The 17,181-nt window shown below is 45.4% G+C and overlaps 1 protein-coding gene across 1 annotated transcript in view; it reads left to right on the top strand.

Moving 5' to 3' along the window:
- asic4a (acid-sensing (proton-gated) ion channel family member 4a) overlaps positions 1–16,680 on the top strand; it is a 65,951-nt gene extending 49,271 nt beyond the window's left edge. Inside the window, exons 2-10 of the mRNA XM_030344080.1 lie at positions 3,327–3,471; positions 3,957–4,084; positions 5,190–5,343; positions 7,091–7,144; positions 9,084–9,237; positions 10,223–10,314; positions 10,565–10,644; positions 11,495–11,611; positions 12,481–16,680. Coding sequence (XP_030199940.1) covers positions 3,327–3,471; positions 3,957–4,084; positions 5,190–5,343; positions 7,091–7,144; positions 9,084–9,237; positions 10,223–10,314; positions 10,565–10,644; positions 11,495–11,611; positions 12,481–12,717 — 1,161 coding nt within the window. The 3' untranslated portion in view covers positions 12,718–16,680. The remainder of the gene's footprint in view (positions 1–3,326; positions 3,472–3,956; positions 4,085–5,189; positions 5,344–7,090; positions 7,145–9,083; positions 9,238–10,222; positions 10,315–10,564; positions 10,645–11,494; positions 11,612–12,480) is intronic.
- Positions 16,681–17,181: the final 501 nt, after the last annotated feature.

The following is a 17,181-nucleotide window of genomic DNA, read 5'->3' as shown; positions in this document are numbered from 1 at the left end:
CCCCATTTCCCCGCTCAAGATGAAATGAAGCATCCTATATCTAACACGTTGCATTATCCCTGACCCATGGGCCCGGGCCGGTGTGACGAGTCAAGTGCAACATGGCCTCCCCGAAGGTGAAAGTTTGGGAGGACTCTGTATGCAAAAAACCTCAATCAATCAGTTGGTGGCACGGCGCCTTCCGGAGCCTCCGGGTCCCAGGGCTGTAATGAAGCCATTAAATCGAGGAACATCCTGCCTCAACCTTAAACCTGCGTGAGCCCCTGCTTAATGGTTCTCACATGCCAATCAACACTCCGGTGTGCTCAACCCAACCCCCTCGCAAATTAATTCAAATCCTACTCCCATCATGTTACCCAGAGCTAGCCCCTATGACACACTGCCTCTTCTGTGGAAATGGATGCCCTCCACTGGAGCGCTGGAGTGATTCTCTCAGGTTATTTAAAAGGCAACAAGCACTGGGGAAATGGCAGATGACTGTCATAAAGAGGGTGTTTAGGGGTGTCACCCACTGGGTCTTATGAATTATGTGCCAAGTGGTAGGTCTCTTAATGTATCTCAAATTGAGACAAAGAACGAGTGGAGACAGGGCTCTTTGGAAGACCAAACCCTGCCAAAATACCCTTAATGGTTTGACATTAAGTTAATTAAGTTATAATAGCCGCAATATATGCAAATTACATGTAGTTAGGCACCTTTCCAAAGTACTCTTCCACTGCTGGGGATCCCTTCATGGTGAATTGTGTGCCAACACATGATTACCTGATACACCATTTCTCTTCCTGTATGTTTGAGCTTGCGCAGGTGTGACATGTACATATATTCCTACAGAAAATGCAGTTATACAGAAGAACAATATTTCCACATCCCTAAGCCATGCTGAATGCTGAAGCTGAATGGGCCCATATTAATAGCAACGTTAATTAGTTCTTTCTCAGGTTACTCGGGAGGAGGTAACAGGGTGGCTTTTCATTTACTTTGTAACAGTCTCTGCAGTCTCTGGTGCTCCTCTGTTTCAGAAGCCAGGGCGGAGCCGTCCCGGTTTTGAGATTGCTAGAGTCTGCCCTGTTACATTCGCTAAATTTGGTGCGGGACCTAACAAGAGAAAAATACTCCCATCGATCATGTTGCAGATGCAGCCTCTTAAGAAAGAAAGCGAGTGTGAGAAACAAAGTGTAAGAGCCAGGCTCAGATGCTGTGAAATGAATCAAGCAGGAAGCTCTGCCAACAGCCATTTCCTGGGCGAGAGGATGGGAAAACTTTGGCCCCCGGGTCTCTGGAGACATCATTTGTGTGTGTTCTGCCGACCCCCTCCTCAGCCCTGAGGTTTTTTTTTCGATGCAGGAATCGTCTGCATTCTGCTGGGGTTTGATTTTGAGCGCTTTCCATGGTTGAATCCTTCTTTAAACCTGAATCAGATACGGTGTGTGTGTGTGTGTGTGTGTGTGTGTGTGTGTGTGTGTGTGTGTGTGTGTGTGTGAGTGTGTGTGTGTGTGTGTGTGTGTGCGGAGGCTTAGTTGTGTCTATGAAGGAAGGTGGCTGGGGAATCAACACTGGGCGCAGCTTACCTTCTCAACGGGAGCGCGCCAGTCAGAGACAGATAAAAACCCAGTCAGACTAATAACACGTGTCCGTCACAGTTAATCCAACCGTAAAACTTGAGCTCTGTACGCACTTTAAATACCCACAGACCATTAGCATTGCCATTTATTTATTAGGAATCCCAGCTGTGAAACCACTTGCTTCCGGTTTTCAAGGGACGACTATGATGTTGGGACTATCAACATCATGTATGTGATCAATAACTGGCCTCAGGGTATTATACCAAACATATGTCATACTAAATATTATGATGTGCTGATGTGCACCCATGCATAAACGCACAACCCAATTTCAGAGGTTAGAAGTCAAAATGTATGTGTTTAGCCTTACGGAAATGCAGTCTGTGTTTGCGAGCTCAAAACCTTTGGAAAACATCTCTGGTCCTAATTACAGTCACAGGAATCTGCAAGTAGACAACGGCTGCCTGCTCAGCTGTACAGCTGCGACTGTGTCTTTGATTTGTTCTACAACCGATGCGTGATTAGAGCACACCCTGTGGTCCACAAAATGAGCACTTGTGTTTTTCCACAAGGGTCTCTTATTTAAACATCACAGCTCTCATTGAACAGAGGGAGGGGGCGGGGGGTTGGTCAAGTCGATATCAAAGTCAGAACAGAGAAAATTGCTATCATACAAAAAGGACTCCGGACGACCGCAGAGGCGTCACTTTAATAATACCCCTGATAAACTGCTCAACTCCATTGTTATTTCGCCGTCATATTTCTTGTGCGTGTGCATATGCCGGCGTCTTGTTACTGTGAATGGATGGCTATGCGTTATTTGCCGCTTAAATCCTTTCATTAGAGCGAGCCATTAGCTTTCTATCTGTCAGACATAGACTATGGTGGATCTCCTCTCTAACTTTCTCTATCTTTCTCTCCCTGCCTACCCATCTCTCTCGCTCACTCTCAGCTGCTAAAGACGAGGGGTGTAAACAAAGTGACTATTTATCTCCCTGAGTGACTTAGGCTCTGATAGCTTCTATGTGATAACTCATTTACAAAAGAGACGTCCCCACCACCACCACCTCCACCAGCTCCACAACTGCCATCAATTGCCTTTTCTTTTCTTTGTAGCGGAAGACGAAATAATCTTCTACACTATTTAGCATTTTCCATGAAAAGGCGGTCGATTATATAATGGCACACTGCGGTGCCATGTATAAACTCCTATTATTCATGGATCCATTTTCTTCCTGATTAATATGCTCCCATTCATGGGAGCATATTTATTGTGTATAAATAACCTGGCTCCTTAGTTTACCCACTGGCCATGCCCTTTCCTTCCAACCAGGCTCCTCAGCCCAGGAACCTTCTCAAATGGGTCGGCCCAGCGGGTTGACTTATAACCTGAGGGTTGATAGTTCGATCCCTGGCTCCTCCTAGCTGATGTCGAGGTGCCCCCGAGTAAGACTCCTAACCCTAACTGCTCCTCGCGAGCTGGCTGTCGCCTTGCATGGTTGACTCCGCCGTGGGTGTGTGAATGTGTAAATTTGTGTATAAACCCTTGTAAGTCGCATTGGATAAAAGCGTCTGCTAAATGCCCTAAAATGTAAATGTAAATGTAAAAATGTCAAGCCCTTTTCTCTTTTTTCAACTTGTTCCCCTCCATGGCTCCATAATGTGTTGCTTGTTGAATTTAAAAAATCTACCCCAAACCAGGATTGGACGTTTTTTTCATCCTTATTTGTATGGTGTCCCTGATGGAAGTCCCTTCTCGTCTAGGTGTACACTAGATACGGGAAGTGCTACACCTTCAACGGCAACAAGAACACGTCCCGGAAAACCAAACAGGGCGGCATGGGCAACGGGCTGGAGGTTATGCTGGATATCCAACAGGATGAGTACCTGCCCATCTGGAGAGAGACAAGTAAGCCTCCGAAATGTATTTCCCCCCCCCCTCCAACACTATCCCATCGCGGCGCACACAGCAGGCACTGCATCTGTGAACCAGGGCCCTGCCATTTCCCGCGGAGTTGCTACGTGATGCATTTTTGATAAGGGGCCTATGATCTCTAGTAGGAAATCCGCTTGTTTTTCTCGGCCGATTGAAGTTGTTGTTTTTCCGAATCCGTTCTTGAGCAAATTACCTTATCGTCGGTTTTCCTACGGTAGTGATGCAACGGTTACCCATTTCTTGGCTGTAGTGCTCCTCAAACATGACTAAGACATTGTTTGCAATTAACTTCAAGCCACCTCGGAGATGTCGGTTAACAAAATGGGGCTGAGATATGTTTGTTCTCCCCGTGACACACACACACACACACTAACACACACACCTCATTTTCTTTTCACCCTCCTTTGTTAACTCCCTGTACACTGGTCCTGTCTCGTCCTTCTCCTCTTCCGCCCAAGACGAGACATCCCTGGAGGCCGGCATCCGTGTCCAGATCCACAGTCAGGACGAGCCTCCATACATCCACCAGCTGGGTTTCGGGGTCTCACCGGGATTCCAGACCTTTGTTTCCTGTCAGGAGCAGAGGGTACGAACAACATGGACATCATCGCAACGCCCCCGTTCCTCTCCCAGCCCGATCCCTCTCAGCCCACCCTGCGTTTCTCATCTTTCCTCCTTTCCTCTACTAGCCCTGTGTCTCTAACCCCATACCATGCTTCTCATCTACCCCCCCTCCTCTCCTAGCCCTATGTCTCTCCCTCTGTACCGTGCTTCTTATCTGCCCCCCCTCCTCTCCTAGCCCTATGTCTCTCCCTCCGTACCATGCTTCTCATCTGCCCCCCCTCCTCTCCTAGCCCTATGTCTCTCCCTCCGTACCGTGCTTCTTATCTACCCCCCTTCCCCTCCTAGCCCTGTGTCTCTCAACCCACTCATCAACTACTGCCTCTCATGGGCTAATAGCTTACATTTATTCATTATTATAACAATCAACAATCAGGAGATTAGATGTGCACTTGAATTATGCCTCAAGAGTGCATAAGGAACTTGCAAACAACATAAACACTTAATCAAAGAGTCCAACTCCCCCCGCCCCCCCCCCCCCCCCCCCCCCCCCCCCCCCCCGCATCCCCGGACCCAGCACCAGCCTCCCCGAGCCTCAGTGCTAGCCCAAGCTCCAGGACTAGCCACCCCAGGCCCCACTGCTAGCCCCCCCTAGGCGCTAGCGCTAGCTAGTGCCCCCCACCCCAGCACTAGCCCCCTCCAAGCCCTAGTGCTAGCCACCCAGGCCCCAGCACTAGCCCACTCCGCCCCAGCACTGACCCCCCTCGCCCCAGGCCCCCGGACTAGCTCCCCCCACCCCAGCACTAGCCCCCTCAGGCCCCAGCAGTAGCCCCCTCAGGCCCCAGCAGTAGCCCCCTCTGGCCCCAGCACTAGCCCCTCAGGCCCCAGCAGTAGCCCCCTCAGGCCCCAGCAGTAGCCCCCTCTGGCCCCAGCACTAGCCCCCTCAGGCCCCAGCAGTAGCCCCCTCAGGCCCCAGCAGTAGCCCCCTCAGGCCCCAGCAGTAGCCCCCTCAGGCCCCAGCAGTAGCCCCCTCTGGCCCCAGCAGTAGCCCCCTCCGGCCCCAGCAGTAGCCCCCTCAGGCCCCAGGCTAGGCTAACCCTGGGCCTCTATGATCGCTCTCTGTGCTGCAGCTGACCTACCTGCCCCAGCCCTGGGGGAACTGCCGCTCCACCAGCGAGCAGATGATCCCGGGATACGACAAGTACAGCGTCAGCGCCTGCCGGCTGCACTGCGAGACCCGCGAGGTGGTGCGGGAGTGCAACTGCCGGATGGTGCACATGCCAGGTACGGTCGCCCAGGCAACCGCATACTACAGCTGACTCCACACATACCCTCGTCCCCCACCAACCGCCTTGACCTAGTCTCGCTGTAATTGCGAAAAACGTATAACGGTCAGTTCAGCGAGCGGCGCCGTCGCTGTGGGGAGAAATGATGACACAATTGGAGCGATTAGGGCTATTAGTCACGACTGTCTCGTGCCTGCAAAATTAGAGCCGCATTATGGGATAGGGACTTATTACAAGGACCTTAATCAAAGGGAACAGCGTTATAAGTTGGATTTATCTGTTAGAAAATAGTGCGGGGCTAAGCGTCAGCTAGGTGTGTTTTGCGTTTTAAAGGGTGGGGCATTGGCTCAATTGAAGTCAAAGTTTTGTGGAATCTGATTTATAATAAACCAAATGTAAATATTTGTGGGTACATAAATAAAAACATAATTATTATAATTATTTTTGGATATATATCATCATATTTTCATGTATCAAAATGTTACTGTTTCTATAACTAACAATACTTTGAGAGATTTAGACTTATTTTAGGTTGATTAATGTATATATCAATGATTTTTTTCATAGATGCCTACATCAATAAGTATGAAACATAATATGTTTCATACTTATTCCGATCTCTAGATGGCAGTAAACTCAAAATATTATTTACATGTGTAGTCACTCTTTAACAATCCCCAGACATACACAATATTTCCTCAACACCTAATTCCATGGCCAGAGCGAAGCCTCTCTATTCCTGTATTCTGTATACTTCTAATGTAGCCTTCCTTTATTATCTTGGCCAGGACCCTCTTGGCAAAGAGGGTAACCTTAACAAGCCTTATCATGGTTATATTAAATAAACATAATCAAAACATCATTTATTAAAATTAGAGCTGTCAGTTAAACACGTTATTAACGGTGTTAACGCAAACCAAATTTAACGGCGTTAATTTTTTTATCGCGCGATTAACGCAATTATTTTATAAAAAAATATATATATATGTATATATATATTTTTTTTTTCTTTGGCTCAAAACAAAGAAGCAGTAGCCTGACTGCTATGTTCAAATTACATTTGTTCAAAGCAGTCGTTTAATTGCACTATAGGCTCTTTTTTTGTATCGTCCTGTTTTGATCAGTGTATATGCCAATGTTATCAATAAAAAATCATTTGCACAAGGCAAGCCGATGCACTTCACCATGTTGATAAGAGAATTATGGGACAAAAAAATAAAGGGATATTTAGCATAGAAAAATAATTTGCGATTAATTAGAGTTAACTATGACATTAATGCGATTAATCACGATTAAATATTTTAATCGCTTGACAGCTCTAATTAAAATGTATTACAGATTATGTTGCTACTAATCTTTTACAACACAGTTTTACTTCCACAAATCATTAACTTTATGAACACCTTACTGTCAATTAATTGAGCTGCTCGATTAATACCTTTTTATTAGCGGCCGGGGTGCTTTGTTGAGCCTGTGAGAAAGTGAATCATTGATCGTCTCTTAAGGACTTATTCCTTAGGGGTGGATCACCCCCTTTCTCAAAGCTATTGGGGCTGGATATCCATAGATGGCCCTGGCATATTGGATAAAACACATATTTTTTTTCCCACCATGTCTGCCTTCATTGGTAGATGAATGATAAGCTGTGCACAGTGCTACTGTCTGTGTTCCTCAAAGCAGTGGACACGGCACACTGATGATATTGTCTCTGATTGATCAGACTCATTTTCTGTCGCGTTCTCCAGGAACTGCAGATATCTGCCCGCCCAGTAAAATCAAGTGTGTTGACAAAGCACTGGGTAAGAAACTGTCTCCTTTCATTTATTTTTCTCATTACAATAGACACCCCAAAGGGGAAATGGAATCACAATCAGTAACTATGATCAGGAAATGTGTTTTCTCCCACTACCCCCCTCTCTCTCTCTTTCTCCCTCTCTCTCTTTCTCTCTCTCTCTCTCTCTCTCTCTCTCTCTCTGATATGAGTACCTAGAGGTAGCCTTGATGGAAAGTTAGAAACGACTTTCCTTCCATTATGCTTGTGACAATTTATAGCCTTGATGTGTGGGCGTCCCCCTCGCTGCGCATAGTTTATTAACAAACTGAGGCGCCATTGACACCCATCTACATGCACGCCCTGCTCTTCATGGATGCTCATGTGTAGTCCCTCCACCAGGCCGGCCGACCTTGGCTCTCACCTTGCTCCTCAATCACAACAGCTATTATGGCTGCGCAAAGGTGCCCTGATTTCACAGGTCTTACAGCGATGGTAAAAGAGATGGTTTATTAGGGCAATGGGAGATGAACGAGAACTATTATGATCTCCTGGCCAAATAAGCCTGAAATTTAATTAAAGCCTTCCGCTGTGAATAGGGTCAGTGTTTAACGTGCGTGAGAATGAGATCTTGGATATATATTGTACAATAAAGGCACGCGTATTCATGAAAATATGTATTTCCTCCATTCCGCCCGGTTTCCAATAAATGTACTCGCGTATAAGTTGTATTGTAATGTTGTAGGGGGCATTTCATTAAATGGCAGACCAAGAATAGACGCTTCTGCGTTTGCATGCAAATATTTCACGTTTAAAAGCATTATTAAAACATAGTAATCATCATATATTTCATTATCTGAATCAGTGCTTGCCTGATTCACGCCGAATAAATTCTTGAAGAAATAACGACGATGAATTAATGATGATTGCAATTGCAAATTATGTCTAAAGGATGATTGTGGGGGTGGGTATATATTCATCGTAACTATTTGGCTAAGCACACACACTAACACACAAATAAACACACATTCACACACACAGACGCACATCGGTTGCACAAGAGACTCAAATCAAGATAAATCTTAGCGAGCGTCTCTTTTGATGAAAGATTGTGAAACGAGGATGAAAGATCGCGAGCAGGAGATGAAAGATCCTGAAATGGAAACGTCCACGCCCTGCACATATTGATGAGGGGTGAACACCATGCCTCCTGCGCTCAGTCCACCGCCACATCGTTTCTCCATTGGGATCTAATGATGGAGAGAGGGAGAGAAAAGAGCAGCTGATACCCACTGCGCTGCCATAAAGCACTGCATGATTACCCCTTGCTCACATGGACGTATGGTATAGGGTCATCTAATCTAAGGGTCTATTGTTCATGTGGAGGGCGCGCCACCTGGTACTAATCGGAGGGGCATGTGGGATGCTGAATCCCAGGGTCCCCTTACCTTTTTCCCAAGCGTTCCCATCTCATGACGGAACGCCCGCAACGGGGTGGTTCCAAAGTGAGTGTACCGGCGAGAGGGACGAGTATGGAGGCAGCGATGTCCGTTTTTGTTTGATGTTTTTAGTGCCGAGAGGCCAGAGGGGGGGATGGACTTCCAAGCGAGGGAAATCCGTTTCCGTTACATGATCGGGATATTGCTCTGTCGAATCCTTTATCAAATAACACGATATTTATTCGCCTTGACTTTATTGTTCTTCTTCATGTCATGCTCTCATCCCTTTCTCTCAGAGGACTGTTTGCCGGCGTACTCGGCTCATAGGAAGTTAGACAACAGAAATAGAGTTAGGATAGACTGGGATAACACTATGATTCATGACCGCCTCACAGCCCGGTGGTCACCAGTGCGATCCATAAAGAACCCTGCTGTTTGCTAGGAATAAAGGCTGAAGCGATAGGTCCATCCGGTTGACTGTGTGTGAACCTCACCCCTCTCTGCCCGCTGCCCCCCGGCGTGCCGCAGCCCTGCTCCAGAAGAGCACCGGGGACACGTGCCCCTGCGAGATCCCCTGCAACCTGACCCGCTACGGTAAAGAGCTGTCCATGGTCAAGATCCCCAGCAAGGGCTCCGCGCGCTACCTCTCCAGGAAGTACGACAAGACAGAGGATTACATCAGGTACGGCATGCAGAAGCCGCGGTTAGTGCTGCTGCGTGAATCCCCCCAGCCCCCAGGTTCTGGGTCTGACCTCCCTCGGCTGAGGCCTACCTGGGCAAGATGCCTGAGGCTCAGCCTGCTTTTGACATGACATTCATCTAAAAATTATCATAAATAAGTCTACTCAATAACTTGTAAGATGTGGAGTAACTACCCGTTTCAACCGACCAGATGTTACCGATGCGGTCGCTGGGTTGGGTGACATTTGTTCTCAACAATTTGAGACATTTCACAAGCCATCGCCGTCCTTCCACTTCCCCTTGTTTCATCAGATGTGGAGAAGGAAGTTCTCTAAAGCAAAAAAATAGGCCCGAACGCCCGGAGCACAAAAGCGATTTGTTAACATTTAAGACGGGGCCCAACGCAACAGACGGCAGAGGCACCATGTGCAGAAGTGTTGGGGATGGGCCCGGCTCATAATGGCATCATAAATATTTATAATGAATGCAATTTGCAGAGGTGATCCCAAGGACAAAGTGACGTCTCTGTACGTACAATGGGCTTGTAATGAGCTTCTGAGCCCTGACAATGGCTGCCACTATCACAAGACAGGGGGGGGGGGGGGGGGGGGGGGGGGGGGGGAGAAGGGCTGGCAGCCCATTGACTGATCGGGCTGCCAGTGTTTCATTCTAAGGCTCATCTCAGTTAAACTATTTAACACCCCATCATTTCTCAACCGTAAGCGCCATAAGCGTTAATTGTGGGAGGTGTGACATGTGCGTGATTGAGATCATTTGTGGCGATGATTAAAAAATCATCGCTGTGGAATTATTTTAGAATAATATGTTCATATATATTAAAACAAAAAAACGCTTTCTTGAGAGGGGGTCATGGTCATATATATATATATATATATATATATATATATATACATGACCATGACTATATTACAACTTTCTTTAGGGGGGTCTGGGGTAAATAACAACATTTCATCCCGTCAATCCAGGGACAACTTCCTGGTGCTGGATATATTCTTCGAGGCTCTGAACTACGAAACAATCGAGCAGAAGAAGGCGTACGACGTGGCAGGTTTATTAGGTATGTTAGTCCGTCTGCGTTGTCATCCATGTCCTTATTTTCCCTCAACCAAAAAAAAAAAAAGTAACGACAATAAATACGAAAACCGTTCTGACTGCTGACACTACCCGTTTTTTCTAACCCCTCCTTGGGGATGGAACACCTTGGCGCCCCATCCCATCATGCGGTTTGACAGAAACGACTTGACTCCGTGCTGTGTGTGTGTGTTCATAATGTCAGGCCCTCTCTCTCCTATTCCCTGTCTATTCAGGTGACATCGGTGGCCAGATGGGTTTATTCATTGGGGCCAGCATCCTGACAATCTTGGAAATACTGGATTACATCTATGAGGTACGTCTGATTTTATTTTTCAAACATTCTATCAGTGTGCCACAACCGCTGGTTATGCCGCCCCCCGTCCATCTAGAATGAACTGGGAGCTGTGTGTTGCAAAGTTGATTTTTTGGTGGATGTTGGAAAATATGATATTATTTTGAGCTATGTGTGCCCTAATCGCAAAGTGGCACTATTTTTCCTGCTGAAATAGAAAGTGACTTTAAATTGCAACTAAAAAAACTTCTTATTTTCTGTGTGTGTGTGTGTGTGTGTGTGTGTGTGTGTGTGTGTGTGTGTGTGTGTGTGTGTGTGTGTGTGTGTGTGTGTGTGTGTGTGTGCGTGCGTGCGTGTGTGTGGGGGGGGGGGTTCGCCTTTGTATTCACAGAGCTGTTAATGTTTTAATCAAAATATCATTTAGCTGAGTGAAAGGGGGAGACGACGCAGTTGTATACGGAGGAATTTTCACATTACAGGCCAGCCAATTCACTGTACATGTGCCTCTACATTGTAAATGTGAGGAGGCTCAAGTAAACAACATACATTGAGTCCACAATCAAAATGTGGACTACAGGTCAATAAGCTCCCATAAGCTTAGTGGAAATGGCCGTCTCTGCCCTGAAGCCTACCAAACTTTGTGTGTGTGCGTGCCTGCATGCCTGTGTGTGTGAGTGTGCGTGTGTGTGTGTGTTATGTGCATTCGAGCATGTGTGCGACTGAGTGTGAGAGCAGCTAACTGTCTGGCTGCAGCCTGTACTCCCCACACGCAAACAGCTAGTAAAGTCTTCGGAGTGTTCCCCAGTCCCTTGTCTAATTTCAACCACCACAGCCCCCTTCCACTCACCTCTCTCTCTCCCCGACGTTGCAGGTGATGAAGAGCAGACTGCAGCGTCTACTGAGGCCCCGGAAGGAGGAGAGCAAGAGCAAGAGCAAGCCCCAGACTACCACCGTGGCCACCGTGGGCCTGGAGGACATGAAAGCGAAGGTACACGCGGAGGTAGAGTTGGTCTGTGGAGGCCTGTCCCTGCAGCAGCAGTGCCCTCATTAAGGAGAAATTGGAAGATGATGTTGAATTCCATACAGGGCTTCTTGATAATTTTCAAGCATGTTAAAGTAGAACTTCAACCCAATGTGTCCATGTTGAGCTCTTATATAAATCTAACGCTGTGCACTTCGATCTATAAATGTAGCTGCTTTTAAATAATGGTTATCGTGGATGCTAGCTCAGGTTAGCTTTAAATTATATTTTTGGCACAAATAATTCCGTTGCATTCCCACATGCAATAGCTTGTGGGAATCCTTCAACACCACAAAATTGCTTTCTTTTGCATCAGTTAAGTCCCATTGAACACATTACAGTGTGAGAGGGACAATAGGCAGTTTGCATTGCTTGCATTGAGCATGTTTGTTCCGTGCTTTGTTCAGATTTTCTCCTAATGAGGCAAAAATAAAAATGAAACAGGTAGAAAAACAATATTTTTGGGGAAATGATTATATTAATATATGTTTCTAGTTATTTGAATCCTTGATTTACTTCCGTCCTTGAAAGATAAACACACAATATTTGTTTATGGTTTGTTTAGAGTTGAGTGTTGATCATTTATTAAATGTTGAGGTTGGCATCTGAACCAAAGTATAAATTGGAGTTTAGTTGAGGAATATGAACTCAGCCGCTGTATAAAACGATGCATAAAACGATGCATAGAACCACTTTAAACTTTTTCATGTCTCTCTCCCTCTCTCTCTTGCTCTCTCTCCTGCTCTCTCTCTCTCAATCTCACACTCTCTCTCTCTCTCTCTCTCTCTCTCTCTCTCTCCCCCTCGCTCTCTTTCTACTTGCTCTCTCCACCACAGGAACCCAATGACATCATCAGGACTCTCCCGGAAGGGGCATACGCCAACACGATCCTCCCGAACCACCATCACCTCCACCACCACCACCCGCGACAGCATCAGCCACCCCCACCGCCTCAACAACAACAACAACAACAACAACAACAACAACAGCCGCAGCCGCAGCAGCCACAACAACAACAACATCCACAGCGCCACAGCGGGCGCCACAGTGTGTATGAGGACTTTGCCTGCTAGAGCGCCCTTTCTTTCTTTGGTTAGTTACGTTTTTTTGATTTCTGTTTGTTTCTTTCCTGTTCCTGATGACAACATGGAGACGCGTGTTCTCTCTGTTTGCGAGAAGACAGAGGAAGGTGTAGGAGGAGGTTAGAGGAAAGCCGCAGGGGGGCCCCAAACCAAAACAAACACATTTGGGGGCTGGCCCCCTTACTCTGCTGTCACCAGGTAAAACATAAATAAGAAATATCACCACACAAGAAGAAGCTACAGCCAAAGCCTAACACCAAACATGCGCCACTAACTGACCACATGTACTCTCCAGTACGTAGGCACAAATCGGGACTCTGAATATTGGTATAGTTTTGGTTCTCCTCGTCGTGGGAAAGAGGGAGCCGCTCACCACGCGGTCCCAGCTCCGGGGAGCGAGTGGGATTTGATCGGGGTTTCTTATTCGTTCTTTCTTTTCTTGTGACTTTTTTTTTTTCTGCATTTCACCACATGGGAGCGGGAAAGGCATCCATGGCGTCTTACTCACGTTTACAAGTAATGGCAAACGAGCGAAAATGGATATTTGATTCATTAATTCATTGATGCATGGGACGCCGTGCTGTTTGTGTCAGCGTCTCGGTCTCTCTCTCTCTGTTTCTCTCTCTCTCTCTCTGTCTCTGTCTATCTCTCTAGCTCTGTCTCTCTCTCTCTCTCTCTCTCTAGCTCTCTCTGTCCCTCTCTGCCTCTCTCTCTCTCTCTCTCTCTCTCTCTCTCTCTCTCTCTCGCTCTCGCTCTCGCTCTCGCTCTCTCTCTCTCTACTCCAAACTCTTGTTTTATTTTTCATCGCTGCTGGAAATTCCACTTTACCATAAACCACAACACCGCTGTAATTAATGTAATTATTTACGGAGCTATTCTGATTAGTCATCTATATTGTATACAAGATGAAAGTATATCAAGAGAGAAACCTTAATACATCAGTTTGTGTGAATGTGTGTGTGCCTGCGTGCGTGCGTGTGTGTATGTATGTGTGTGTGTGTGTGTGCGTGTGCGTGTGCGTGTGTTTGCGTTTGAGGGCGGGGGTTAAGAATTATTTAAGCTTAATCGTGTTACCTTGTCTTTACAAATTCTAGCATCATCCATCCACACAATACACTTCTTAGGGTTTGTGGTAAGGTGTTTAGAGAGTAGCATAATAACTGTAAATATAATGCAACTTTGAAACTAAAGAGGAGGTCTATAGATATGTTGCAGTGGCTGTCGTTTATGTTTGAATCTTCTGTAATAGTCACCTCAGTAACTTATTTTACCTTTTGAATAGATATTTATGACAACAATCATGATTGTAGCAACTACTGTATACTTGCTTTTGAACGCTACCAATCAACTGTCAGTATAGCCGATGTATATCAATTGAGGCAATTTATAATTCAAGCAAAGAAAATGTTATCTGCAATATTATTTAACATATGCTCTTATTAATACTTTATTAAGTAGAGTTCCAATTCTGACGGGTGCTTTTGTTGACCTAAGACACGCCATCGTGTGAACGTAAACACATAAACCCACGCGTAAGCAATAGCTGAATGATTTATATTGGTGTGTCTCCTTTTTTCAAACGTTCTCAACGTGAATTCGGCAACGATCGTGCAGTGACGAAGGTGAGCGTGCGTCAGTTCGGCCGTGCGGTGTGGTGACGTGCGCGCCCTCGAGGGCCCGAACAACACCAGACCGAGCCCGTCAGGCTCTAGTCTACAGCTGCCAGGAGAAGCGGGAAGGGGAAGAATGCATTTTTATCTAAACTTGTTATTTTCCTGTCCTGCCAACTTCTTTCCTTGTGTGATCCGTTTTGTCTCGTGTTTATCTTTAAACGGTTATTAGCCTACAACAATTGGGACGGTTGTCAGAGAGAGGCTGCTCTTTAAAAGGTGGATAAACGTCGCACGGGCGATGTTGTTTTGCATCCATTTGTTTCCACAAAGAGATTCCGCGGCGATTGCTCTGTCACATCGCGCCTCTCCGTCAAATAATCACGGACTATACGTGTCTGTTTAATATTCATAATCATGTGTCACTCTGACATTTCCAAAAGGTTCCCAGTCACGGTCTCGGGTGGCATGGTGTACAGACTATGCATAACAATGTTCTCTTCTGTCATCAATAATTGTAGCCATCTTCTGACAAGTCACATGGGAAGGGGGGTGGGTATTTTGTTTGGGGAGGGGGGGGCATATCATCAATGAAAAAAAGGTTTGCATGTCCATCATGTGACTGAAATTGTCCTCAGACCTCTCGAGCGCCGATCCCTCAGACCTGCAGAAGTTCCTCTAGTCTGCATCGTAACGCGATTACGCACCAGATCCAAGACTCCAGGCATTGGATTTGGATTGAGCCCCCTGACAGATAGTAGGATTTGTTTTGTTTAACAGCTGCAAGTCCACTTGATGTGCCTTGTAACTAGATGGTGGGCGGGCAAGTATGCGCGACAGCAGATGGGAGGTCTTCCTCCTCACTTGGCGACATGTAGCTTACATTACTGGAATTCCTGCTTCTCAGGACCGCTCACTATGGCCATCCTATCCAACAGGAGACTGCCGTTGTTGCAATGTACGCACACACACAGCCCCACAGCTATATACGTTTCTGATTCCAATTTCTCCCATTATTCTTTTTACCGTCATTTCCGAGAAAAGAACCAGGACAATGTCTATAAGCCAGGTGATGCAACCAGATGTCATGATGGGAAGATCACAAGAGGTAATTCCGTCCAATCAAGAAGCGACGTTGAGAAGGCCGACATGCATTGAAAAGGACGCGCACCTCCAGTACCAACGGACGCTTAGCATTTTGTACAGGTCTTATCTTGTGACTGTTGTGATAACACATTTTATAAAAATGCTATGGTGAATATGACAACTATTAAATTTTAGATTGATAAACTCAGTGCCTCATCAATTTAGAAAGTGATGACTTCACTATGTTTCAGTTTGTCCGTTGCCTCGCCATTCATTAATCCCAGTCAAAATGTTGGTTTTTCCTCAATTCCCACCAAATTTACACATAAACACATTTTATCCTGATCTCTGAGGACTTAATACAATGATCATTAACTGATCACTAGAAACTGAAGTTATAAATCCTCGCACCCTGTTTATGTATCTCAGTAAAAAAATGTTTTTTTTACTGTTGCAGTATTCAAAGTGGGGACACATAAAGGGTGATCCGTGTTGGGGGTTCAATGTGCTTTAATGCCGCCATTAAGCAGACTTTTGAGTGACCAGACCCTGGCGTGCCCTCTAGGAGAAAGTCCTGGGATTGTATGTAAAACAAAGTACAACATAATGACATACAATTAACTTCCAGCTGCTCTGTAGTTATGCACTTTAACTGCTTGCCTCGGGGTTGTACATATGAACCCCTGAAATGCTAAAGCAGTAATTACGTTTGTGGTGATTTCCCCGTTGTTTGAGTTCGGTGTTTTTCTTAACTGGCCCAGACGTCAGGCGGGCCTCAGGGCGGGTTCGGTTCAGCCTCGCTGCCCTCGCTGTCCAATAAACACGTGAGACTCCTTTGGATATTAGTATGTGCGAGAGCAGAGGACTTTTAAAGACACATCTCCAGTTTAATAGTTTGTTGTCTGTCTGTTTGCCTTTACAGAAAGACACTTTTGCAGGGTACCTAAGAAACGGACATTTATTTTAGTCGCGTCAACATGCGTCTACTGACACCTAAAGGACAAAAGCATTTCTGTCACTGTTATTTTACAGTTCATCTTTTTGGGTGTTAATGTTGCCCAAGTGAGTTATCAAAAACAATATAAAATGTTTATAATTAAATATTCTTTATTTTGTAATTACAGTAATTCACAGTTCATTGGGAATTTAAGTATACACGTGAATGTGGTCTGTACATTTCAAACAATATGACATGGTGTGAATCAGGTAAAATAATTTATAGGCAAAAAATAAATAAAATGTTTTGTTGATCTTGGTACCTATGAATTAATTATTTCTATAGTTTTTAGACAGCTGAAACCTATGGAGGGACACATTGACATTATGGGTGTTGCAAGGATAATAAAGTTATGGATATTAAAAGGGATGAAACTCCCTGGAAATGTGTATCCATCTGCGATATAAAATAATATCTAACAGGACATAACAGGTGAGTGGTAGTTGTTTGATGACATACTCCAATCTCCACGAAAATGTAATTTCAGAAAAAATAAATAAAAATAAAATCGAATACAAGTCAGCTGCGATAAAGTGCCCTTTCCACAGAAAATCCATGAATGACCTTTATGCAGTTTTGTCAAAATTACAAGGATGGAGGTGTTTCATCACAATGTCAGGAGAATTGACTGGATGCTGAAAAGAGTTGAATCCTTTGAGCGGCTAACAATAACCCATTATTTGTTAGAGAATAATAAAACAGTTGAAATACAAGAAATTCCTTGTTTCTTTTCAGGACCTGTAATGGTGTTCAACCATAAAG

Source organism: Gadus morhua, chromosome 20 (assembly GCF_902167405.1).
Source record: "Gadus morhua chromosome 20, gadMor3.0, whole genome shotgun sequence".
Taxonomy (NCBI): Eukaryota; Metazoa; Chordata; class Actinopteri; order Gadiformes; family Gadidae; genus Gadus; species Gadus morhua.
The sequence above is the reverse complement of the archived record's forward strand: the minus strand, read 5'-3'. Positions and strand labels throughout refer to the sequence as shown.